Here is a 27986-nt window from a genome sequence, read left to right as displayed (position 1 = left end):
CGTGACCCTGGCGCGGGACTGGCTGGACTGTCAGCCATGGCGTGGGTACCCGCGGAGTCTGCAGTGGAAGAGTTGATGCCCCGACTGTTGCCAGTGGAGCCCTGCGACTTGACAGAAGGTTTCGACCCCTCCATCCCCCCGAGGACGCCTCAGGAATACTTGAGGCGGGTCCAGTGAGTGATGTGGCCTGTGCGGGAGGGCGGGCGTCCTTCCTGTTTCCCGGCGGGCGCCGCACGCCCCGTCCAGCCCGCAGTGTGATGAAGCCCCGCCTTGGTTCCGTCCAGTCTCAGCTCCGGTCGGATCCTGATCGCTTGATTACACCTTTAACGTGGGCGAGTTTCTATGAACTTCCTTGTAATTAAACTTGAATACCCATGGCAAGATAATGTAAGAAACATGTTGATCAGTGACTCAGTTGTAGTTCTGAACTGTTTTTTCTGATTTCATAGTGAACTGTATAGAAATTGGTAGCTTGTTTGATTCCCCATGAGCAAAGCCCATGTAATCACATTTCTTGCATTTATTACCTACTTGTAGGATCGAAGCCGCTCAATGTCCAGACGTTGTGGTAGCTCAGATTGACCCAAAGAAGTTGAAAAGGAAGCAAAGTGTGAATGTTTCTGTGAGTTTTTTACCCCCCACAAATTAAAAGTCCAAGGTTCTTTCTATGGTATCCAACAGTATCTATCAGTTAAGATGTATGTAGTATTTGACAACTACTCCCTGATAAGTTAGACATTTGTTTGTATTTTTTCCTTCAAAAGGATAGTTGTCATTTACTGCCACAAGAAGCTCACAGTAACCCTGGTATTTGTAGAGATTTCCTCTTCATACTTAGGGGACATGATCCAATCCTAAATAAGTCTTTAAATGGGTTCTTTATGCTAACCTTTATTCTTTTTATTTTTTTATTGTTTTAAAAATATTTTTATTGATTTCAGAGAGGAAAGGAGAGGGAGAGAGAGATAGAAACATCCATGAAGAGAATCATTGATTTGCTGCCTCCTGCATTCCTAGGTAGATGCTCAAAACCATGCCAGCCGGGCAAACCTTTGTTCTTTTTAAAAATACACATTTTAAATTGCTCTCAGAGAGGAAGGGGGCGAGAAAGAAACATCAGTGATGAGAGAGAATCATTGATGGGCTGCCTCCTGCATGCCCCCTACTGGGGATCAAGCCCACACTGGGGCATGTGCCCTATCGGGGAATCAACTGTGACCTCCTGGTTCATACACTCAACCACTGAACCACACGGGCAGGGCATAACCTTTATTCTTAAGTAAACTTGTCCAGTTATCTTCATAATTTTTATTGTACTATTTAATTTTAGTGTAGTTTGCTGCAAATTATGTTCAGATTTTGACTGGGTGTGTTTTTGTTTTTGTTTTAAGAAAAGAAACCCATATATCTTAACCTTTTTGTAGCGACTTGTACACTGAACATTTTCATTCATTTATCCAGCACATTTTTTACTAACCAGCTAGGTGTGCCCGGCACTGGAAATAAACAGAGGATGAGACAGAAAAGGCCCCTATATCTTATAGAGTTTGCACTCTTCTGAGTAAGACAGATGGTAAATGAACAAATTAAATAATTATAGATTGTGACTGCTGCATGAAGAAAATTAACATACATAATGACCAGTAAATTACTTTAGATAGTCACAGAAGGTCTCTCTTGAGAATGTGAATTTAATTTAAAGTCAAAGGAGAGCAGCAGTTTTAAATAGTGATAAATCCTTTTCCTTTTATGTTCTAAGTAATTCCTTTATCTGATGTTTGTAATTAGCACATTTTAATTCAGACACTCAGTGTTTCATATAAGTATTTTTTTCAGTTGATGGAAGATAATGCCTTATATACCTGGCTTTAAAAAGTGACTGCACTAAGGCTTTTTAAAATATATATATATTTTTATTGATTTCAGAGAAGAAGGGAGAGGGAGAGAGAGATAGAAACATCAATGATGAGAGAGACTCATTGATTGCCTGCCTCCTGCACATCCCTTACTGGGGATTGAGCCTGCAACCTGGGCATGTGCCCTTGACTGGAATTGAACCCAGGACCCTTCAGTCCACAGGCCGACGCTCTATCCACAGCCAAACCGGCTAGGGCTGCACTAAGTTTTATTTCAAGGCAATATGCGATCAATTGTGAATTATGTATTGTTTTAGGAAATAGAAGTAGACCTTTCAGGATCAAATGTCTTAAATTATTTGAGTATGTTCTGCCTATACTGAAATTGTTTATTTGGGACATATCTTTTTGTTTCAGACTTCTGCTATTCTAGAAAGGTAGGACTAAATTATATCTTTAGTGCTCATATCATGTAGATTTCTTAGATATTACAACTATAAACACTCCAGATTGCTTTTATTAAAGTAACTAAATAAGGATCTTTTCCTAACATTTTATTTTTTAAAAATAATGTTTTTATTTAATTTAGAGGGAGAGGGAGAGAGAGAAACACTGATCGGTTGCATACACCCTAACCGGGGATAGAACCCACAAATTGGGCATGTGCCCTGACCAGGAATCAAACCAGCAACCTTTTGTTTCATGGGATGAAACTCAACCAACTGAGCCACATGGGCCAGGGCTCCTAACACTTTAAACTCAGACATAAATAGTAAAGTGAAATGCCTATCTACTTTTTTGGCATCAGCAAAAAGTACTTTTTTTTTTATAGTCTTAATCATTTACTGTATTATTTAATGTTCATGTTGATTTTACTTCTCAGAGGCCTGAGACACTAGTTACAACACTAGCATTGATTCTAACAATTACAAACTGATCTCTAGCTTTCAGGATGCCAACCAGCTCCTCAGGGCTATTCCCCCACACTTCAGTGGCAACAGCAACAAGTGGCACAATTTTCAACTATTCGACAGGTAGGTGTACTTTCATTATTTAATCAAATTACATCTCTCATTTATTTCTGCATTTAGACTTTAGTTCAAAAAATAAGATTTTTTATTCTGAACTATAAAGAAAAGAATATTTGTGAATCAATAACCAAATTATTATAATCATTAGACATAATATAGTTAAAACATATTTTTGAAGTTTTAGGATTATTAGAATGTTGTACAGCAATTTATTTATTTTTAATCATCCTTCTCTGAAGCTCACTGTCTAACTCTTCTTCCTATAGAGTGTGAACAGACATAGAAGTCACTGGAAATCACAACAGTTGGATAGTAATGTGACCATGGTATGTAAGTTTCTCTGTTTACATTGTATAGTGTATATTTATTTGAAATAGTTCATATTTACTTCCAGTCTTTAAAGATTCATTTACTTAGTCCATATTACTTTCTTTTTTTTCCCATCTGCCCTTAATAGTAACAATTCCATTATATTAGTGGCCTTAAAAGTCTAAAATCAGTAATGCAAGTTGTTATTTTATATCCATTTTGATCCATAGCATTTTGAGAGATTTTGGATAGGTAATTGTTAGGCCTCCACAAAGTTCTTTATTTTGTTATTGATAATCCTCACCCGAGGATATTATTTCCATTGATTTTTTTTCAGTATTTTTTTATTTCAAGAAAAACGAATTTAAATATAATAATGTTACATGCGATAAACCTTAATCTTTTAAGAAAAACGATCTTAAATATAATAATATTACATGTAGTAAACATTAATATCTTCAAGAAAAACAGTTTTAAATATGATAATGTTACATGCAATAAACACCAGTTATTCAAGAAAAATGATCTTACATATAATAATATTACATGCAGTAAACATTAATATTTCAAGAATAAAAGAATTTTAAGTATAATAATATTGCCAAAACTACTAACATAGTATGATAGCACAAAAGTTGTAGGAAATGTTAAATATCTGCAAATAACAGGATTACTTCTATTATATTCTAGAATATTTTTCCCCCTCTGGCTCTATTTTTGTTCATCAGTTTATATTCCACAAATGAGTGAGACCATATGATATTTATCATTCTCCTACTTGCTTACTTTGCTTAGCATGATGTTTTTAAACTCTATTTTGTTAGATATGAGTATTGCTACTCCAGCTTTTTTTTCTTTTCCATTTGCATGGAAAATTTTTTTCCGGCCCTTCACTTTCATCCTGTGTGTGTCTTTTGTTTTGAGGTGGGTCTCTGGTAGACAGCAATAGTTGGGTCATGTTTTTGTATCCATTCAGCTACCCTACACCTTTTGATTGGAGCATTTAAGCCATTTACATTTAGGGCTGTTATTGAGAGGTACTTATTTATAGCCATTTTAATTCTGTATAGCTAGGCTTCTCTCTCTGTTTTCTTCTCAGCAATCCCTTGCAGCAATTCCTTTAGCATTTCTTATAATGCTGGCTTGATGGTGATGAATTCCTTTAGCCTTTTGTTTGTCTGGGAAGCTCTTTATTTGACTGTCTATTTTGAATGATAGCCTTGCTGGATATAGTAATCTTGGTCTCAGATCCTTACTTTCCATTACCTTGAGTACTTCATACCATTCCCTTCTGACAAGTAGAGTTTCTGATGAGAAATCAAGTGTCAGCCTTATGGGAACTCCTTTGCAGGTAACAGTTTTCTTTTCTCTTGCTGCCTTTAAGATTCTCTCTTTGTCTTTAATTTTTGGCATTTTAATTAGGATATGTCTGAGTATGGGTCTGTTTGGGTTCTTCTTTTTGGGGTTCCCTGCGCCTCCTGAACTTGTGTGACTTTTCCCTTTACCAGGTTAGGGAAGTTTTCTACCATTATTTCTTCAAACACTTTCTCTATTCCTTTCTCCCTTTCTGCCTCTTTTGGCACATCTACTATTCTAATATTGTTACGTTTCAGATTGTCCCACAGCTCCCTTAAACTGCCCTCCTGTTTTTTAATTGTTTTTTTCTTTCTGATTTTCTTATTGAGTGATATTTTCAACTCTTTCTTCTGATTCACTGATTCGATCCTCAGCTTCCCCTAATCTGCTGTGTATTCTTTCCAATGTGTTCTTTATTTGTATTATGTCATTCTTTATCTCAGACTGTTCTTTTTCATAGTTACTATGTCTTTTTTCATACTGTTGAGCATTTTTAACATCATTACTCTGAACTCTTTTTCAGATAAATTTGTTATCTCTGCTTCATTTATCTCTTCTTCTGGAGAATTCTCCAGTTTTTTCATTTGAGGGTTGTTTTTTTGTTTCCTCATTTTGGTTGTCTGTTTGGGTTTGTGACTATGTTTTTGATAGATCCTCTACACCTCTCAATCTGTAGTGCAGGGCAGTGTTAAAGGCTATTTCTGACTAATTGGATCAGGCAAAGACTGAAAGCCTCCAGAAATTGTCTCTATCTACAGATTAATAGGATTTCAATTTGAATTGCCCCGAGGCAATCATCCTCAGGTGTGGGGAGAGTTTTTTCAACAGGGTGGGGCAGTTGCTTCAGCCTGGAGGCTAATGGTTACTTTTTTTTTTTTAATATATTTTATTGATTTTTTACAGAGAGGAAGGGAGAGGGATAGTCAGAAACATCAATGAGAGAGAAACATCGACCAGCTGCCTCCTGCACACCCCCCACTAGGGATGTGCCTGCAACCAAGGTACATGCCCTTGACCGGAATCAAACCCGGACCTTTCAGTCCACAGGCCAACGCTCTATCCACTGAGCCAAACCGGTTTGGCGTTCCTAACATCTTTTACATGGTAACATATTGGCGTAAATGGAGGCGGCCACTTGCATAATCTTCCTTAGGATACCAGCTGAAAGCTGAGATTCAATATATGGCCTCTCCATACCAGTTGGAAGCTCTCTCTTAAAAAAATAGTGAAAGAACTTACATCACTTGCCCAAGACCATTTAACTCATCAAAGATATAGCTGGGACCTTCCTGACCCCCATGTAAATATTGTTCTGCCCTCTAGGGACACCCATGTCAGTGTCCCTGAAGGCAGGCTGCTCTATAAATAATAAAGATGGTTTTGATTTAAATAGTTAATTATTTTTAAAAGGGTATAGCTGGGAGCCACTGAGCTTTGACTCTAAAGCCTTTCTCTGTGCTGTGAGGCCTCATAGCAAAAAAGGAGGTGGGGGTAGGTAGGTAGATATATTATTTTTTTTCTTACTCAGAGTAAGGACTTTGTACATGCTTACTAATTCAAAAAGAAACCACATCAGTAACATTATCATGATACTAGAGGCCCGTTGCAGGAAGATTCCTGCAAGAATAGGGCTTCCTGCGGCCGGAGGGAAGCAGAGAGGGAGCGAAATCTGCCTAGGCTTCGCTCCTGCATCTGCTGTCCCGCTTGCTTCCCTCCCGCTTCTGCCACCCCTACTTGCTTCCCTCCCGCCCCTGCCGCCCCCGCTTGCTTCTCTGCAGCTTCGCTCCCTTCTACAGCGCTTGGCTTCCTTCTACATTGTCTTCAGTCTTCACTCCGCACCTGCATGTACAAATTAACCGCCATCTTTGTTGTGTTAATTTGCATACTCATCTGATTGGCCGGTGGGCATAGTGGAGTGACACCAATTTGAATGTTTCTCTTTTATCAGTGTAGATAATTTTTTAAAAAATGAAATGGCCTAACATAACTGATTCAATAAATTATGATCCACCAACACAGGAATATTATGTAACAACTAGAGGCCTGGTGCACGGATTCGTGCATCGGTGGGGTCACTCAACCTGGCCTGCGCCCTCCTGCAATCTGGCCAGGCCTGTGGGGATTGGGTCGAAACCAGCAGCCTGACATCCCCTGAGGGGTGTAGTAGTGCGCAAAGCGGTAGGCGGCTGGGGAGGAGCCCGAGCCCAGGCTGGGCACCACGCTGCTCCCATTCATCCTAGCCCCGCTGCGCCTGTTGCCGCTGCCATTCAGTAGCGCTGTCATGGAGGCAGGAGAGGCTCGTGCTACCGCAGCTGCGCTTGCCAGTCATGATGTCTGGCACCTGTTGGTCAGCTGAGCGGTGCTCCCGCTGTGGGAGTGCACTGACCACCAGGGGGCAGCTTTTGTATTGACTGTCTGCTCCCTAGTGGTCAGTGCGCATCATAGCGACTGGTCGTTTGGTCACTTAGGCTTTTATATTCATTATATATATAGATAAGAGGTTCATCATGGAAAATAAAAACATGAAAATAATAAAACACTCTGGTGTCAACTATGTAAATATAAACATTTAGCCCTAGCTTCTTTGGCTCAGTGAAGAGAGCGTCAGCCTGTGGACTGAAAGATCCCGGGTTTGATTCCAGGTCAGGGCAAATGCCTGAGTTGTGGGCTCGATCCCCAGTAGGGAGCGTGCAAGAGGCAGCCAATCAATGATTCTCTCTCATCATTGAGGTTTCTTTATCTCTCTCTCTTCCTTCCTCTAGAAATTAATAAAAATAATATTTAAAATATCCTATATAATAAAAGCCTAATATGCTAAGTATCCGACCGTTTGTTTGACTGTTCAACCAGTTGCTATGATGCGCACTGACCACCAGCGTGCACTCTGTGACTGGTAGGTTAGCTTGCTGCTGGGGTCTGGCCGATTGAGACTGGGCGAGATTGCCTGGACACGCCCTAGTACCCTCCCTCCCCAGACCCGAACGTGCACCATTGGGGTCCCTCGGCCTGGCCTGTGGGGAAAGGACTGAAACCGGCTCCCCGACATCCCCTGAGGGGTCCCGGATTGCGAGAGGGCGCAGGCCAGGCCAAGGGACCCCACCGGTGCACGAATCCATGCACTGGGCTTCTAGTATATACATATATATAAACATTTGTTTATTGATTTATCCAGTCATTTATTAAGCACCTACTATCTTATATAATAAAAGGGTAATACGCAAATTTACCCTAACAGCGAAACGACCAGAACGGCTGCTCAACCAATCACTGTGAGGTACACTGATCACCTCTTGGTCCCTTTTCCTGGCTGGCAGGCTTCCATCGCCTGATGGCAAATAGGGAACCCGGGGTGGGTGGCGGTGGGTGCGGGCAATGTCAGGCCAAGGCCCTCGCCCTGCCAGTCGCCCCACATACGGGGGGGGGGGGGGGGGCGACCAGGTGGGGGGACTGTCAGGCTCTGATCGCCCCATGGTGAACAGGGAACCAGAGGTGGGTGGCGACAGGGGGTGGGGCCAGCAGCTGGGGAGGATGGCCCTGATTGCAGGCCAGGCCTAGGGACTGGACCGTACCCGAGCACGAATTTTGTGCACCGGGCCTCTAGCATTTAATCGGTGTTTAGTGCTACCTGCAGCAGAAATAATCTCTAACCTAATGGAGTAATGGAGAAAGGTGGATAACATTGTTTTAGGACAATAGGTTTTAACCTTTTAGGAGTTTCATATTCTAATGAAACTAATGAAAGCTATTTGTCAACCGGGGGGGAAATACCACACCTTTGCAAAGTAAGGTGCAAAGTGATGTATACAAATAAAGATAGTTTTATTAGGATAGTTATATTTGGCTGAGTGCTCCCCACTGGTCCTGCTTTTTCCATCTGGCAATATAAAATAAATCTAAATCTATTTTTTCTTTGATTAGACACCCCATCAAGTATGTAGGTATATATAATCATGTCTCCTTCCCTGGAAAAACCTCTTTCGTTCCTGTCACATTCTTTTTTTTTCTTTCTAAATGTGTTTTTATTGATTTGTAGAGAGAGAGAGAGGAAGGGAGAGGGAGAGAGAGAAACATCAGTGAGAGAGAGAAACATCAAGAAACATTGATTGGCTGTCTCCTGCATGCCCCCTACTGGGAATCGATCCAAAATCCTGGTATGTTCCCTGACGGAATCAAACTGGCACCTCTTGGTGCATGGGATGACACTCAACTAACTGAGCCACACTGGCCAGCGCTCTTGTTAGCATTCTTTTTTTTTTTTTAATATATTTTATTGATTTTTTACAGAGAGGAAGGGAGAGGGATAGAGAGTTAGAAACATCGATCAGCTGCCTCCTGCACATCTCCTACTGGGGATGTGCCCGCAACCAAGGTACATGCCCTTGACCAGAATCGAACCCGGGACCTCTTGGTCCACAGGCCGATGCTCTATCCACTGAGCCAAACCGGTCAGGGCTTGTTAGCATTCTTAATGTGTATTTTTTTTCACACCAGTTTCCATGTTTATCATCCTTTTTTGAGCATTCCCTTGTTTGTTAGTGTCCATTAAAGTGTGCTCCAAAGTAAAAATGTCCCACAAATGGTATGACCAGTTGGGCACTGTAGTAGTTTGCTAGAGCCCCCATAGCAAAATACCACAAACTAGATAGCTTAACCAATAGTAATTTACTTTCTCATTAGGTTAGAAATCTAATATCAAGGTGTCAGTAGGTTTGGTTTCTCTCAAGGCCTCTCTCTTTGGCTTGCAGATGCTGTGTTCTCATTGTATGTTCGCATAAGTCTTTCCTCTGTGCACACACATCCCCAGTGTCTTGCTATGTGTCCAAATTTCCTCTTCTTGCAAGGACACCAGTCAGATTGGATTTGGGCCCATTCTGCAATTTACCTAAATCACCTCTATAAAGGCCCTGTCTCCAAGTATAGTCACATCCTGAGGTACTGGGGATTAAGTTTTCAGCATTTGAATTTGGGGAGGGACATAATTCAATCCATAACAGGTACCATATTTTTGTGTTGATGTGGTGGAACTATGGAGGAATCTCATTTCTTTTTTCACAGTTCTGGATTTTAACAATACATAGAAATAAGTAAATTTATTTTTTTTTCTTTTAGCCCAAATCTGAAGATGAAGAAGGCTGGAAAAAATTTTGTCTGGGTGAAAGGTTGTGTTCTGAAGGGGCTGTTGGACCAGCTGAACATGAAAGTCCTGGGATAGATTATATACAAGTAGGTGATAAGTCGTTAAAACAACAAAGTATTCTAGTTCTAGTGCATCTTTTTTTTTTAATATACATTTTTATTGATTTCAGAGAGGAAGGGAGAGAGAAACATCAATGTTGAGAGAGAGTCATTGATCGGATGCCTCCCACATACTCTACACTGGGACTAGAACCGCAACCCAGGCATCTGCCCCATTCGGGAATTGAACCATGACCTCCTGGTTCATTGGTAGATGCTCAACCACGGTGTCATGCCAGTGGGCCATCATCAGCAAGCTGCAGCCTAGTCCAAGTCCAGTCCACAACCTATTTTTTATACAGCTCATGAGCTAAGAATGGTTTTTATATTTTTTATGAGTTATAAAAAAACAAACATAATATGTGACTAAGACAGTGTGTGGCCTGCAAAGCCTAAAATATTTAGTTTGGCGATTTACAGAAAATGTTTGCCACCCCCTGACTTAGTGTATTACCTCCTTAATTTAAAAATTGGTATCCCAGTTTCTGAAACAACGTACTGTGATATTTTTAGGTTTGCTTCATATCATTAATGTTTTAATTAGATAGGATTTTTAAAAAGTTGTTAGTCATGGCTCGAACAATGAGTGACTAGTGGCAGGGAAACAGAAAAACATATGACGTGATGAGGGATGTTCTTAAAAATCCTTAAGTAAATTGCATATTCTGGAGATGGGATGCTGAGAGTATATTTAAATTTCATAAAGCTTCATAAATTATGTGGACAACTTTTTCTTGTCCTTCAGGATTCACCTGCCCTCAAATTTGCAGATGTTTCTATGGAACCCTCTGTATACATCAGCATTACTGCTAACTCTATATTATGTTGTTCTGTTCTGTTGAATAAGTATTTATTGTGTGCTACATGGTACCACATTGTGTTTTTCCTATTTAAAACTAATTTATCCCCAAATGGAAAAGCTTCAAAAATCACTAAAAAGACCGAGAACCCAATTGAAAACAAATAATAGTCCCATAATACAAATCGACCTCACAGAAAGGAAATACAAATTGTTCTTATATGAGAAGATGCACAAACTCACTTGTAATATAAATGTAACTTGTAACTATATTGAGCTGCTATTTTTTCAGGTAATATATTCCAAAGAAAGCTTGATATACTGTGTTAATAGGGCTGGGAAAACAGGAATTCTTATATATGTGATGAGAGTGAAAAATAGATTCAGATCTCCAGGGGAACTAATTTGGCACTGTTTCTTATACAACTTATTCTTTTTTTTTTTTTTTTTGATATATTTTTATTGATTTCAGAGAGGATGGGAGAAGGAGAGAAAGATAGAAATATCAATGCTGAGAATCATTGATCGGCTGTCTCCTGCATGCCCCTTACTGGGGATCAAGCATGCAACCAGAATTGAACCCAAAACCCTTCAGTCCGCAGGCCAACACTCTTATTTACTGAGCTAGACTGGCTAGGGCCAATCTATTCTTTTGCATAATCCCTAATGTATGTTACGTTTTAAAAATGTGTTTTAATTTAATAAAGAATTAAAATTTATTTATTTTGCTTGTTATTACAAAATACATACAAGTAACATATACCATGTGAAAGAACCACTTAAAGATGTAAGAGTTTATTGCCTGTCCTCTTTTTTTAAAAAAAAAATATATATATACCCAGTGTGGTGCTGCCTCCTGAACGCCCCACACTGGGTATTGGGCTCACAGCCTAGACATGTGCCCTAACCAGAAATTGAACCTTAACCTCCTGGTTCATAGGTTGATGCTCAACCACTGAGCCACACTGGCTGAGCACATGTCCTCTTAAGTTTCTCACAAGTCAATGCTATTTTCATAATCAATGCTCCCAGCATTAAGCTGCAAAGTAGAATTTAAAAAATTGAATCAGATTAGGTTTGAAAAAAGTCATTCTAATTCAAGTGCCCTTTATTCTTGAAAATATTAGCTTTAGCTGAAGATTCTTTTTAAATACTCAATGAACTATTTATTTGTGAGTTTTTTAAAATTGATTTTGAGAGAAAAACATTGATTGGTTGCTTCCCGCATGTGCCCCAACCATGGATGGAACCTGCAACCTGGGTATGTGCCTTGACTGGGAATTGAATCGGCCACCTTTTAGTGAATTGGACAACGCTCCAACCAAGTCATACTGGGCAAGGCTAGCTGAAGCTTTTTTAAAAGATTGTATCAGCCCTGGCCAGTTTGCTCAGTGGTTAGAGTGTTGGCCTGTGGACAGAAGGGTTGAGGGTTCAATTCCGGTCAAGGGCACAGTCAAGGCCACGTACCCTGGTTGCAGGCCCAGTCCCTGGCCCCCAGTCCCCAGCCCTTGTCAGGGCATGAGGGAGGCAACCAGTCGATGTGTCTCTGACATCAATGTTTCTTTCTGTCTCTCCCCCTCCCTTCCATACCCTCTAAAAAAATCAGTGGAAAAAAGTATCCTCAGATGAGGATTAACCAAAAAAAGTTTGTATCACATATTTATGTTATAGTATTAATAATATCAGTATCTTTTTTTAAATTTTCATACTTTAACATTTTAATTATGGAAATCATTTTTAAATTTACATATTCAGATTTTAAGACATCATTTGGGGGGGCATTACCAATGTAATACTGCATGGAACATTTTATTGTAATAGGCAATAAAGGAATTTTGTTTTATAGCCATTTTCTGTTTCTAAATAATAGTGTGATGAAAAATTCACCAGTTTGAAAAAAAATTAAATCCCTCCTTATAATACTATTTAGTAAATTTCAATCTCATTTTTCTTTCAGATTGGTTTTCCTCCCTTGCTTAGTATTGTTAGCAGAATGAATCAGGTAAAGTCTATCTAATAAGGATGTATGCATTCTTTTGTTTGTGATGTGTGTGAAAGTATTTGAATACATTTACTGAATATTTATGCAAAACCCTGTCCTAAACTCTTGTGTGTGTGTGTTTTCTAAATTCTTTAACATTTCTTATTTAATCCTTAATGCCACCCTGTATAGGGAGTTATTATTAATACGTATCCCCTTTTTAGAGAAGAGGAAACAAAATAACGGTTAAGTAACTTGCAGGTATTTTTTTCAGCAAGTTTTAATGGCAGCACTGGTATTCAATATCAGAGTGATCTAATTCTAGAACTGACACTCTTAATCATGGTGCTAAACTATTTAATTGCGTATATTTCAGTTGTTAGTCTTAGATTCTGGGGTTTGAAGTAAATAATACTAAGGTTAGATTGCTATTTCTAATTTCAGAGAGCCTGTGTATTCTATTACAAATAAAATAAAGTTGACCCTTGAATAGCACTGGGGTTAGGAACACTGACCCACTGCAGTTGAAAATCCACATATAACTTTTGACTCCCCCAAAACTTAACCACTACATACATTTCTTGGATAAAATGGAGAAAGATGGATTTTGTTTCTTCAGACTTTTAGGACTAGTTACTCTCCATTTAAAGACCACCAAAAAAGTTTGTTTTGTCTTAACATAGCATTGGATATCCTTGTAAGAGGAAATTTTATACTCTGTCTTAATTTTACTGGCTGACAGTTTCACTTAATTGATCATTTGCATTAAGATACCATAGTGGTCACACTAAATTCCATCAGAATGTTTTTAAGTGTCCAACTAAAAATAAGCCAGATAATATTTTTAACAATTTGATACATTCTGTCTGTATAGTTTTAAAGCAAATCTTTCTCTAGCTAACTTTCTGTTCCAATTTGTACAATGTTTCAATGAAAATAAATAAAGGTATTTATGCAAAGACTTTTTTTAAGAGCACATGGAATTTTTGAAGTAGTGATAAACTAAATTAGTAGTTACAAACTAAATACTAGGATTTAAACCAAGGTATTGATACTCGAAAGTGTGTAAGAATATTTATCTTAAAAGCCTCTTCTCACTGAGTGAGCCATCTAATCAAATTACTACATAAAGCCACAGTTTTCTCTGAAAGTCTAAAGACTGAGGCCACTTTAAATATCAGAGTTGCTGTCTAATTAACTTAATGAAACTCATTTTGAACTTGTCAATGTTTTACTACTAATGCAATTCTTCCACCTCCTCCGCCCTTTTTTCAGGCAACAGTAACCAGTGTCTTGGAATATCTGAGTAATTGGTTTGGAGAAAGAGACTTTACTCCAGAATTGGTAGTGTTACATCTTTTCATTTTCATAATTCAGACAAAATTATATACTCTACAGTATTTATAGATATGTATGTATTATATATATTTTTTATACCTCTGTATAATGCAAACTATGTTTGTTTGCAGTGAAACAAGAAACTTACACTAGAACATAAATCAACATACTACTTTCTTCATTGAGAAAGTCTTGCTTTGGGGGAAAAATGTTCACTGAGCAGTTGATTTTTATCCTGGGCCAGACTGCTTATCGCGTTGCAGACCAGTAATGAACTAGCAACCCATCTGCAGCCCCCATTTTGAGTGGTACTGGCTTACAGAAGTTTGAAATGCATTTTCTAAAATCTCATTGAAATTAACTCACAAAAGCATGTCAGAAATAACAACAATAGCACTTTGTGCCAGATATTGTTCTAAGGACTTTGTATGTAATAACTTTTTGAATCCTATAATAACCTATCACTATTATTATTTCCATTTTATAGATAGGAAACTAGAGAACATAGGGATCAATAACTCGCTTAAGGTTATACAGATTATAACTGCCAGAACTGAGATTATGCCTAGGCAACCTGACTATATACTCTTAGCAACTATGCTACACTGCCCCTCTATTTTATTGCTTCATAGTCACAGCTCTTTTTTTTTTTTAACCTTCACTAAATCTGAAAAATAAGATTACAAAATGATAGATTGAACCACGATATGGAATTTCCTTCAATATAATTTTTTTTAACCTTCAAAATTGGGTAAATTTGGTGGACATTATATAAATTATCTACTTAATCCCCTAATAAGTTTTATCATCTGAAGATAGATTTAATTTTTAGAAACAAATATTTTTCACAGTTGAGGATAGCGGCAAAAAAGTATATCTGAGCCCAGCTGATGTGGCTCAGTGGTGGAGCTTCAACTCATGAACCAATTCTGGTCAGGGCACATGCCTGGGTGGCCGTCTTGATCCCCAGTGGGGAGTGTGCAGGAGGCAAGCGATCATTTCCCTGTCATCAGTGTTTCCAATTCTGTATCCCTCTCCCTTCCTCTCGAAAAAGAAAAAGAAAAAAAAAGTCATATTTAAAAGGAGTATAGAGGCTCCAAAGCTTCCTGTCAAAGCATAGGATACAATCTCTGCCCTCCAGAAGCTTATAGTCTGTGGGGAGAAACGGATAAACCAACGTTGCAGTACAGTGTGTAAGTTTCCCAGCCTGCCATTCAGCCAGGTGAAAGTGGCTTAGAAAAGTCTCTTCCATAAGTATAATGACCATATTCTTTTTGTTTTGTTTTTGTTAATCCTCACTAGAGAATATTTTCCATTGCTTTTCAGAGAGAGTAGAAGGGAGAGAGAAGCGGGGAGAGAGAGAAACATCAATGTGAGAGAGACACATTGACTGGTTTTCTCCCGCACATGCTCCAACCAGGGGCAGAGAGTGAACCCGAAACCCAAGTATGAGCCCTTGCCCTTGACCGAGAATGAAACCTGAGCCCCTTCAGTGCACAGGCCGATGCTCTGACCACTGAGCATACTGGCAAGGTCATGACCATATTCTTTATCACTAGATTTTTCATTTTAAGTTTTTATATTTCTTTTTCCTTTATTTTTATTTATTTATTATTTTTTTGTTAATCCTCACCGAGGATATGTTTTCCATTGATTTTTAGAGAGTGGAAGGGAAGGAGGGTGGGAGGAGTGAAGAAAAAGAGAGAGAGAGAGAGACTGGTTGCCTCCTGCATGCACTCCAAGTGGGGCTGGGGAATAAACCTGCAGCCGAGGTACATGCCCTTGACTGGAAATCAAACCCATAACCCTTTGGTGCCCAGGTCAATGCCCTAACCACTAAGAAAGACCAGCTTGGGCTATTTTCTTTCTTTTAAATCTCTACTATATAACATGTACTTTTTAAAGGAAAAAATATTCATGTTTAAAATCAGTTTCTGATTCAGTGGTCCTATGTGTCTTTTACATAGTTATAATTAATGTGTGTGTATGTATACATATGTGTGTATATATATTACATGTGTGTGTTTTTATAGCTACATTTCAGATATGTATTTCTGTATGATAATGTAATTCACATAAGCACCATTGTCTTAATATCTCATAATCTACATTGATTCATTATTGGCCATTTGGATTCTTCCTTATATTTTGCAATCATGGCTAAAATATAAACGTATAGTAATTTCTTAGGCTATTTTTAGAGTAGAATTATTGAATCCAGCCTTTGTTACATTCCACCAGATTACTTTCCAAAAGAAATGAATGAGTTTATAACGCATCAGTTATGGGTGCTTAAAGTTAGTTCTCTTCCTTGCAACCTTAGTTTACGTTGAACCATATGAAATAACCATTTTTTTATAAATTAAAAACGTTTGATTATCAATAATTCCATATGATGATTCAATCTGTCATTTTGTAATCTGTGTTTTTCAAATTTGGTGAGTTTATAGTAGTACTTTAGAGTTTATGTAATTTACATTTCTTTCAATACCAGTGAAACAGGATGTTTTTTCCATGCACTGGTATATTAGCTATCCTTTGCTCATATTCTTAGGCTACTTTTTCATTGAAATCTAGATATTGAACTTTAAATCTAGATATTGAACTTTAAATTTTATATCGTTTCCTTCTGTCTGATAATGACCTCTTGTCTGTATTACTTATCTGTTTTCCTTCTCCTCCTTTAATATTTATTTTTTAACTTTGTTGTAAGATTTTTAAAAATATTTTTATTGATATTTTAGAGAAAGAAAGGGAGAGGGGGAGAGAGAGAAACATCCATACCAGAGCAAAACATCGATGGGCTGCCCCCTGCACATCCCCAACCGGGGATCAAGCCCCCAACATGGGCCGAAATCAAACCCGTAACCTTTCCGTGCATGGGACGACACCCAACCAACTGAGCCACACCAGCCAGGGCTGTTGTAAGATTTTTTAAAAAACTTATAAAGATTACTAGAGGGTGATAAGTTTGGCTTCTCCTATTAATTAGTGAAAGCATATTACCAAAAGGTGTAGCTATATTTGCCAGAGAAACCATTAGAGTATTTTTGAGCCATTGACAAATGATTTACTAAATTTTCACTGGATTAATCTTTTGAGTCTTATTTTGAGTAATATGTCTCTTAAATCAATAGTGTTCAGTTCCCCTATCCAAATAACCATATCATCAGAACTCTAGTATTTAGAATATCAGTGTTTAAAGTAAAAACCAGCATATAAACTAGCAAAAGGGAAAAGGAACCTTTCTAAAACTTCTTTACTTGGTATTACTTGGTATTGACTTGTCTTAATAGTTTTTTTAGAAATGTAGCCTTATTTTTTTAATATATCTTTATTGATTTCAGAGAAAGGGAGAAAGAGATAGAAACATCAATGATGAAAGAGAATCATTGATCGGCTGCCTCCTGCACACCCCGTACTGGGAATCGAGCCCTCAACCCGGGCATGTGCCCTTGACCAGAATCGAACCCGGGATCCTTCTGTCCACCAGCTGACGCTCTATCCACTGAGCCAAACCAGCTAGGGCATGAAACTTTATTTTTAAAAGCTGTGTGTTTTCATAGGAAAAGGTGAACATTTTTATTTATTTATTTTGTTAACCCTCACCCAAGGATATTTTTTCCATTGATTTTTAGAGAGAGTGGAAGAGAAGGGGAGAGACAGAGAGACAGAAACATCGATGTGAGAGAGACACATTGATTGTTTGCCTTCTGCACGTGCCTGACCGGGACTAGGGATGGAGCCTGTAACTGAGGTATGTGCCCTTGACTGGAATCGAACCAGAGACCCTTCAGCCTTCGGGCCAACACTCTAACCATGGAGCCAAACCAACTAGGGAGAAAGGTGAACATTTTCAAAAGTAGCAGAAAGTTTATCTAGATGGTGGGATTTCAGGTTCATTTTTTCTCTGTGCGTTTTGTATTCTTTAGTTTTTCTGCATTTAGTATTATTATTTTTGTAATTAAAAAGAAAAACCCATTTTAAAATGGGATGGGAATAAATTTAGCTTGCATGGTATTTATATAAGTATCAAAACATTATTTCATCTAGAATATAGTTCCTTTGTATAGACCCAGGGGACAAAGTTATAAAATTATAATATGAGCGGACCAAAGGGTCTCAGGTTTGGTTCCTGATCAAGGGCATGCAGTACCTTGGTTGCAGGTTCAATCCCTGGTTCTGGTCGGGCGGCCCTGGTCAGGGCACATGTGGGAAGCAACCAACTGATGTGTCTCTCTCACATCGATGCCTTTCTCTCTCTCCTCCTCCCCCCTCCCTTCCACTCTCTCTGAAAGTCAATGGAAAAAATATACTCCCTCCTTGGGTAAGCATGAAGAAAATAATCAAATAAAGTGCATTTCTGCAGGCAAAAAAAATTATAATATGATTTGTATATCTGTATATAGAAGGCAAAGGAAAAATGTATCTTAATTTTTCAAGGATTTATACACATCTTAATGCAGTTTTCTACCTATGATTTGGGACTATAATTGTAATAAGAATCTCTGAAATCAACTCTTCGGGGGGTAAGAATATTTTGAAGTATCTAATGTTCTGTGTCTAAAGTTAGAAGATACAAAAGCTATCACCTGGCTAGCTAGATGACCCTTTGTTATCTATATCCAAACATTATACAGTTAAATGTTCTGTTAAATGTATGAAATTATTCATAGCAAATAACCAGACACAACTTTGAACATTTTAAAAATTAGTTAAAACATGATGATGCAATATTTCCCTACTTACTATTTTTTAAAACTCTATTTAGGGAAGATGGCTTTATGCTTTATTGGCCTGTCTTGAAAAACCTTTATTACCCGAGGCTCATTCACTGATTCGGCAACTTGCAAGAAGATGCTCTGAAGTGAGGCTCTTAGTGGTAAGTTGCAATGTGGTGATAAAAGATTCCAATGAAATAAGAAAACATGGAATATTTTATCAGTCAGGATTAGATTTGGTCACATAATAGAAAAGCCTCCAAAAAACAGAACTTTTTCTTCGATAAAGAAAGGCTGAAGGTAGGCTGATCACATTTAGGATGGCAGTAACCCAGGCCTTTGAGTTCTGCCATGTGTGGCTTTCATCCTCAGCTCACCTCAAGATCCAGATGGCTGCTGGAGCCTTGGCCACTGTAAGTTCATTATAAGCAGTTGGATAGAAAAGAAGGCCATCATCCTCTTTAAGAGACTTCCAGAGTTTCCACAGCACATCTGGCTGTGTAGCTCATTGGCCAGAATTTAGTCACATGGCCATAAGAAAATGGGAAATGTTTACTTTTAGCTGGGTGGCAGTGTGCCTGGCTGAAAATGAACTTCACAGTAAGGGGACATAAGAAACTGGTGTAGTCACCTAGCAATCTCTAGCCCAATGATTGATTTGAATTTCTCCCGTCAGACCCTTCCTCTAACTCACATGTAGCATTACAATAAAAATTGAAGCCTGATTAAATCCACTTCTGATTTGATTTTTTTTTTAATCCTCCTTTCCCTCCACAAAATATAAACTTGACTATTCCAAAGTTCTTTCATTAAACTATTGTGATGTTGCTCAAATGAACTTAATGGCCTGTACTCCAAGCAAATTCTCGCTATTCACCAACTACTGTTCCCCATGCTTTGTTCCTAGACTTTATTCCCTCTGCAGAAGAGCCTTTCACTCTCTTCCAGTCTGCATCTAAGTACCATTTTTCTCACAATCGGGCTTATATTCCACCATTTCCTATGATACATTTCCTGATCCCAACAGCGAAAAAGGATTTCTCCATCTTCTGTTTTTTCATTATACTTTGTATCTTTTCTATGGCACTTTACACATTTTCCCTTTCATTAAAGTTATTTTGTGGATATTTCATCTTCTGTGCTACTAGCAGTTAATATGTCTATTCACTTTGTCCCATATGGTGCTTGGTACATGGAAGAATTGAGCACAGTAACATTATGGACGTGTGTCCCAAGTTTGAATTAATATATGTCATGTCTGTTATAACATTACTCAATAGGTTATTGTGACTGTTCCTTGAAATGTATAAAAATAAATTTCATACTCTGTAAGACTACTTTCCATGTATCTTAGGTCTGTCATTTTAACAAATACTTGAAGTGAACTTTTTAAAATGTATAGTTCAGGAACTACTTCCATCATAATTGAGAACCCTGATCTAGAATATTTACTGCTATGTCTTAATGCTGGAAGCCAGAATTTTCACTCCTTCTCAATTGTAAGTTCTCTAAAATATTTTACATACTTTTTCATTACTATCCAGTTAAGACATAGGCTTTTTTGTTGCACTACTTGGAACTAGGAAAGACGTTCTCCAAAGTTATTCTTAGAGCCCTTAATTCTTCTGTTCCCTGTTAAGTATATTTCTTTAAAAGATGATCTTAGGTATTTCTTGAGGGATCATTAATTCTACAGTTTGGTCCTTTTTCTTTGACGTTTCCTATTTCCATGTGATTCTTACTGTCATCTAATAAAATTTTCATATTTTGCATCAAAAGGAAATTTGTTTCAAAGATATTAGGGGGGAACAGACTACATTTTGAGTTCTACCACATGTGGCTTCTTATCTTCCTTTTTTTTTTTTAGAACAGCAAAGATGATGAGAGAGTTCCTGCTTTGAATTTATTAATCTGCTTGGTTAGCAGGTAAGTAATATTTGGCTTCTTGCTTTGTATTAGTATTTTATTAATGGTGGTAGAGTTTTATTTACATTTTATAAGTAGAGGAAATTGAGGTGTAAGAAAACATAATATTATATGTATCACAATTTTTATTTTTTTTCTATAAATAATGCTTCAGCCCTAACTGGTTTTGCTCAGTGGTTAGAGCATTGGCCTGCGGACTGAAGGGTCCCAGGTTCGATTCCAGTCAAGGGCATGTACCTTGGTTGCGGGCACATCCCCAGTAAGAGGTGTGCAGGAGGCAGCTGATCGATGTTGCTAACTCTCTATCCCTCTCCCTTCCTCTCTGTAAAAAATAAATAAAATAAATAAATAAATAATGCTTCAGTGAAGATCCTTATACATACAGCTCCATTATTTCCTGAGGCTAAATTCCTAGAAATAAGTAAAGGGCATGTACAGACATGCACTGCTTAATATGGTGACACATTCTGAGAAGTGACCCATGGGTTGGTTGCCTTTCACCTGCACCCAACCAGGACCAAGGAATGAGGAATAAACCAAAACTGAGGTATGTGCCCTTGACTGGGAGTCGAACCCGTTCTAACTCCAGAGCAACTGGCCAGGGCTGCAGTTGTATTTTTTAAATTACCTGTGTCCTTTGTTCATTTTCGGTTGGGACATATTTTTATTTAGTTTGATTTCATTTCTTACATTTAAGTTCCACTTGGAATTTATTTGAAAACTGTGTCATAGTCTAAATTCTTGGGTCTGTTTATTTCTTTTCTTTTCTTTTTAATATATTTTTATTGATTTCAGAGGGGAAGGGAGAGGGAGAGAGAAAGATAGAAACATCAATGATGAGAGAGAATCATTGATCGGCTGCCTCATGCACACCCCCTACTGGGGATTGAGCCCACAACCCACGCATGTGTCCTTGACCCAAATCAAACCTGGGACCCTTCAGTCCACAGGCCAGCACTCTATCCACTGAGCCAAACCAGCTAGGGCTATTTTTTTTTTAATGTATTTTTTATTGTTAATAGTATTAAAGATATCTCCCATTTTCCCCTACTTTCCCCCCTCCTCCCAGCCTTTACCTAACCCCCAGGTCTTTACTATCCTATTGCCCGTGTCCGTGGACTATGCATATAACTATATAAGTTGTCTGGTTTATCTCTTCTCATTCCCCCAACCGTACATTGAGGTATGTCACTCTATTCCTGTTTATTTCCTTACACATATAAACACTACATACACACACATTTATTTTAGGTTTTTTACTGAACTAAATATTTTTGTTCTACTGGTCAGTGTTTTTATTCTAATGCTAATACCTTTTTAAAGATTTATAATATATTCAAATATTGGGAAGGTAAGTAATCCTGTATGCACTTTTCCCTCCCCAACACAAGACACTTTTTTAGAGTACACACATATTCAACATCTGGATCTACAGTTTTGCAGTTGCTGATAATTAACACTCACTGGGCACTTTGTGCCAAACATTTTTCTTAGTGCTTCCTAATAGAAACTCATTTAATTCTTAGACAATAGGTACTATTATCAGCTTACAGATGAGGAAACAATGGCAGAGAGAGGGGTTAAATAGCTTTCCTACCATCACAAAGGTAGTAAATGGCAGGCAGAGCTAGAATCCAAACCCAGACAGCTTTACTTCAGAGCTAAGCTCTTAACTATGCTGATCACAAGTTAACACCTACCTCATCTCGTGGTAGTAAGAGTTAAATGAGAGGCTACAGCAAGCATTGTCTTAGGCACTATATAGGCTGTATCTCTAATCCTTATACAATTCAAGTGTTTTGTTTTTTTCCTTTTACACCAGTTCAGAAAAATTAAGTAATTGATGGTTCATTAAAGTAATACTTAATGAAACCAGAGACTTAATCATATTATCTGCCTGCTAATTCACTGATATTTTATAATATTGTGCACATATGAGATAAGAAATATCCAGTGGATTGGTTATGATTCTTTTCCCCTCAAAAAGTTAGGTAAATGGAAAAACTTCTAGACTAGAAAAGTTTCTGAGATATAGGCTTCACTCAGGAAAATTTATACAAGATTATAGCAAGTTTGAAAAAGATAACATAGGCATAGACTAGCCGTGGGCAAACCACGGCCCGTTTGAAATGAATAAAACAAACAAAAAAAAAGACCGTACCCTTTTATGTAATGATGTTTACTTTGAATTTATATTAGTTCACACAAAAACACTCCATCCATGCTTTTGTTCCGGCTTTCCGGTCCAGTTTAAGAACCCATTGTGGCCCTCGAGTCAAAAAGTTTGCCCACCCCTGGCGTAGACTCTTTGCTGCAGCAGCTTTAATATAAGTATCAGATATTATAAGTCTCTTGTGTTTTTTATTGTTAGTTTTGTTTGTTTTGTTAGCTTTAAGGCAATAACTGCTAATACCTACTCAAATAAATGGAATCCCATTTTACCAATGATAATGATTTTTTTAAACTTATTGTGGAGATTTTCAAGCAAATACAAATGTAGTAGAATAAATTCCCCTCTGTTAGGGTTGCCGAAGGAAGAATGCATGAAGCCAAAGGGGGTAAATAATTATGAATTTATTAGGTCATCTGGAAACCCAGATGGGCTGAGCCCCAAAATGGCACCAGCACCCAGGGATTGGGAGTCAAAGATTTTAAGACGTGGAGTCTGAAGCCGGGGGGGGGGGGGGGGGGGGGGCAGTCAGAGGAGGGACATAAAGAGGTAGGTTCCAGGGACCTGGAGGGGAATGGAGAATCGAGTGATTGGGAGGGTCAAAGGAAGACTGAGGGACCTGATGGGTTGGAGAAGGATGATCAGAAGCCTCAGGGTGGAAAGGTCCAGGGTCGGCAGAAGGGGCTTTGAGTGGAGAAGTAGGATTTGATGAGTAAAGCAAGTTTGACTAAGAGAAGGACGATTGGGGAGTATAAAGAAGGCCTGGATGTAGGGGATCTCTGACCATTTCCCATTGCCGTGACAGAAATTGTCTAAGTCCTGAGGAATGTTAAAATCTCAGGCCAGTGTGAATAATTTATATTGTGGACTAGGGGCCCAGTGCATGAACTCATGCACCTTGAAAGGACCTGTGGGCCATGAGGCTGCAGTGGGCACAAGGGCAGGTCTCGGCCCATCCTCTGTGCCCCCACCCAGCCTCCCCTGCCGAAGCCCCCCGTCTCCTGTCTGCCAGCAGCCCCACTCCTGTTGCCGCCGCTCCCACACGCTGACAGTGTCAGCCCCTCTCGCATCCACTGATGGCGCGGAGCAATTGGGGCCGTTGCCGGCGGTGGGTGCGAGCAGCAGCTGCTGGCCCTGATTGCCCCTCAGGAGCAGGGGGAGGTAGAGAAACCCTGAGGGCCGTTCGGGACCGGTGCCAGGCACTGGCAGCAGGTATGCCCTCTGGGTGGGACCGTGGCGCACGGGAGCAAAGAATTTTCAGTAACCACCAGAGGCTCGCCCCAATGATAGCAACCGGTGCCCCACTCACCGGTGGCGCCCCCCGCTCACCTGCTCCACCATCCCACCACGGCCAACGCCCACCATGTTCCACACACACCCCCTGGTAGCAACCAGTTTGGTTTTTCTGCTGTTTGGTCTATTTGCATATTCGGGTTTTACATATATATATAGAAGATCAGGTGCTTTGCCTGGACCTCTTTGTAAAGGCTGAGCGTTTTAAGGTTACGGCGGAGAAATCACAGAGGAGTGTTTTTTGGGGGGGTGGAAAAAAATTCCCTGTGGTGTAAATTAGGAAGGGGAGGTAAGCAGCAAATGGAGACCCAGGGAGCAAGACTAGAGGGAAGGCGTCCCCACCAACTAGTCAGGCTCTGGAGAGAGGTCAGTCTAGTCCACGTGGCAGGCATCCCCTGTGATGTGGAAGACTGTGGGACCTGGTCCCAGGGGCCAATGCTGGACTGGATAGGATTTCTGGCCTAGTGCTAAGTCTTTAATCTGAGACAAGGGGCAAATCAGAAATCCAGTAGTCATTTACCGGAGATGAAACGAGCCGGTGTTGAGTGCGGGGTCAGCAATGGGAAGAAGAGGTCCCCAATCCAGCATCATCCTTGGCTGGTTCAGGGGGGCCTGTAAGGGAGGGAGGCCTAATTGAATCTGATCACCATGTCACCCAAGTAGGATTCGGAGGTAAGGCCACGTTGAGCTGCCCCTGCCTACTGCTCACCAAGTAGCAAACTCAGGATGACCGAAGCCAGTGATGACTTCCCTTCCCCGTGGAACCCTCCTGAGTTTCAGCACCAAATATTAGGGTCACCTACGGAGGAACGCACAAAGAATTATGAATTTATTAGTTCATCTGGAAACCCAGATGGACTGAGCCCCAAAATGGCGCCAGCACCCAGGGCCTGGGAGTCAGAGATTGTAACGGACTCTAGGCAGGCTTTTATTGGGCAGAGAATTCTCTGGGCGAGTCCTGAGGGGAAAGATAATGGTCTTAGTAAGTGGAATGTGGTCTTAACAAGTGCTAAGCTAAAGGGAATGTCTGGTGTGGTCTAAAGATCAGTTCCCAGGGGAGGTGTCTATTCAGTTATTCAGTCAGACCTAACGATCCCCTTTTCCCCAAAACCAATTCATCACCCAGGTTCAGCAATTAACTACTAGAGGCCCGGTACATGAAATTTGTGCACGGGTGGGGGGTCCCTCAGCCTGGCCTGTACCCTCTTGCAATCTGGACTGCTGGCTCCTAACCACTCACCTGCCTGCCTGCCTGATTGCCCCTAACCGCCTCTGCCTTGGCCCCCGCCACTGGGGCTTCGTCCGGAAGGACGTCTGGAAGGTCTTTCTGCTGTCCCGGTCTAATTAGCATATTACACTTTTATTATAGATCATCTTTTCACCAGGATGTTTCTTTATTCCATTGTTTTTGTTAATGTATTTTAAACAAATTTCAGGCATGTCATTTTAGTATGTATCTGAGAAGAACTTTTTAGTTGTTTTTCTTTTGTTTTTAGTTTTCTGAGAAGAACTTTTTAAAAATATAATTATAATACTAGTACCACACCTCAAGAATTTAATAACTCACTGTATCATCTGATGTCTACTCCATGTTTCATATTCCCTAATTGTCCCAAAAATGTTGTTTTAATTTTGAATTGTTTAAATCTAATGTGCACTCATTGCATTTGTTTGATGTCTCTTAAATCTCCCCATCAACCTTCCTGGGGTTTTTTTCTTTGTCATTTATTTGTTGAAGAAACTGGGTCCTTTGACTTGTAAAATTTCACATCTTGGTTTTGACAACTAAATCTTCATGCAGTATTTAATGTGTTCATCCCCCATATTTTCTGTAAACTGGTAGGTAGGTCTAGAGGTTTGATTATACAAGTGTCCCCCAGAAATGTAATACACTTTAACAGTTGATAGCTCAATTTTGAAAATGAAATGTATTTTCATAAATACTGCCTTTATAATTACTCAAAGTGTGTGTATACATTTTTGGGGGGACACCCTATATACCAGTATAGTGTTTTTGTTTGACAAGACTCCATGGATGCTGTTGTATTACATCAGGAGGCACATAATGTCCAGTTGTCAGACTTTTTAGTGGTGATAAAGTTGATCATTGTGTTCAGTTAAAGTCCATACCTTTTACCTGTTGGTTTTATTAGCCATTGATGATTGTTACATAGATCCATCATTTCCTTAGGATTAGAAAATTCTGGTTTTTATATTTATCTATATAATATTTTCTATAAAACATTATTTCTCTTCACCAATTTGGTTACCCTGAAATATAGTTTACACCCCACCCCACCCCCCAAAAAATAGGATACAGGCAGTATTACTTCCATTTATCACTAATTTTAGTAAAATAATGAAGTTGTGGCCTAGCAATCCCCAAAGATGACCAATAAGATTGTTTCTGTTTTTGGATTATTGTTTTGCATTTAGGGGTTTTAACATCTGATATGTTTCGATCCATTGCAATCAGTATTTTTGATGCTCAGGTTCCATCTTTGGCCAGTAAGGTCAATTCCTATGCTTTTTGTTTTATAATCCTGGTGGTCTTTTATAGTTGTCTTACTTTCAGTATGTCAAGATGATTCATGTATTTTGAGTATTTCTGGATCTGGATCTACAATTAGTCTTTTCTCCTGAGAGTACTGTTTCTTCTTTTCAAGTAGAAGATGGTATTTCGAGTCTAGAGAATTAGTTGTGCATTGAGTCCTTTTCAGTGAACAGCTAGGAACTATGTATTTTTTAGAAAAAGAAAATTCTGAGTTCAAATTGATATTTCAGTTCTAGTTTAAGATTCTGGGGGTTTTCTTTAGTATTTCTTTTTATCCTATGCTGAAAATTCTGGTTTCGAATAGTGTTAATATAATTATGGCTTTATCCTGTAGTATGCACATAATTATTTCAGAATAACACTGCTACCAATGTCACTGACAGTAAAAATATTGAAATCATTTTAAGAATGCTTTGCATTCTGTTTTGTCCCTGGAATATCTTACTAGACACATGTATCAAAACACTGTGTTTAAGGTCATTTGAAAATATTCTCCTCTGTGTGATTATACTACCAACTTGATATATGGGAAGATTCATTTTGTGGAGTTTGATTCATGTTTTTTTTTTATTGTTTCATAATTACATAAAAATATTTACATTTTTCCAAGGTTAAATTTTAATTCAATGTACATTTGGAGTATTTTAGAATCCACCTCTATCCTCCCTAGCCTCTTTTCTCTCCTGTAATTATCCATTTTATTATTAATTTTTGGTTTATCCTTCCACTTATTCTTTTTAAAAGTATAAGCAAGTATATATATCTGCATTCCTACACACACTTATAAAAGGTAGCATATTAAACATACCATTCTGTATCTTTTTTTCATGTAATAAATCCTGGAAGTCATGCTATAACAGTATAGATATTTTGTAAAAGCTTCATAGTCTTCCACTATATTGATGTACTGTAGTTTACTCACCCAGTCCCTTATTGGTAGACATTTGGGTTGTTTGCGGCCTTCTGATATTAAGTAGTGCTGCAATTAATATCTTTAAGCATACATTCAATGATTTCTTTACTAGGTATTTTGACCAACGTGACTTAGCTGACGAGCCGTCTTGATGTTGCTGATCTCTCGGGTAGAAGAAACTTGTGAAGGCAGACTGTCTGAGGAAATACAATGCCAATGAAGTGAGATGGCATCACATTTTCAACAGCATGTAAAAGGTCTTCATCCTAATCTGTGCAACTGAAGTTGGTATGTAGGATGTAGAGTGTATGGATTTGAACATCTGAAATATCTTTGGATAATCCCACTAATTTTTAATGAACAGTTTTCTATTACCATGTGTAAAACTGTATGGTGAAATTTTACAAATGTCCTTGATACTGCTTTATTGTTTATTTACAGATATACACATAAAATTTTATTGAAAGTGTATTTTGGTTACTAAAATTTTGTTTGACTCTTGAA

The 27986-nt window shown here is 38.7% G+C and overlaps 1 protein-coding gene across 8 annotated transcripts; it reads left to right on the top strand.

The window, feature by feature from the left end:
• GEMIN2 (gem nuclear organelle associated protein 2) lies at positions 1 to 27951 on the top strand. Of its 8 annotated transcripts, none has more exons than XM_070431818.1 (10): positions 1 to 173; positions 538 to 622; positions 2801 to 2890; positions 3154 to 3213; positions 9662 to 9775; positions 12544 to 12588; positions 13843 to 13911; positions 18677 to 18787; positions 20494 to 20552; positions 27595 to 27951. In XM_070431818.1, exons 1-10 carry the CDS (start codon positions 37 to 39, stop codon positions 27632 to 27634), a joined length of 810 nt encoding a protein of 269 aa, XP_070287919.1. In that variant the 5' UTR covers positions 1 to 36; the 3' UTR covers positions 27635 to 27951. The 8 variants fall into 8 exon arrangements, 7 of the variants coding, with proteins under 7 accessions (XP_070287919.1, XP_070287881.1, XP_070287888.1 ...); XM_070431798.1 differs by lacking the exon at positions 1 to 173 and adding an exon at positions 180 to 328; XM_070431813.1 differs by lacking the exon at positions 1 to 173 and adding an exon at positions 302 to 387.
• Positions 27952 to 27986: the final 35 nt, after the last annotated feature.

The sequence above is a fragment of the Myotis yumanensis genome, unplaced genomic scaffold (assembly GCF_028538775.1).
Source record: "Myotis yumanensis isolate MYYU_CA2020_CCGP unplaced genomic scaffold, mMyoYum1.0.hap1 SCAF_1, whole genome shotgun sequence".
In the NCBI taxonomy this organism is placed as follows: domain Eukaryota; kingdom Metazoa; phylum Chordata; class Mammalia; order Chiroptera; family Vespertilionidae; genus Myotis; species Myotis yumanensis.
Note: the sequence above shows the minus strand (reverse complement) of the source record. Positions and strands in the feature narration are given on the sequence as shown.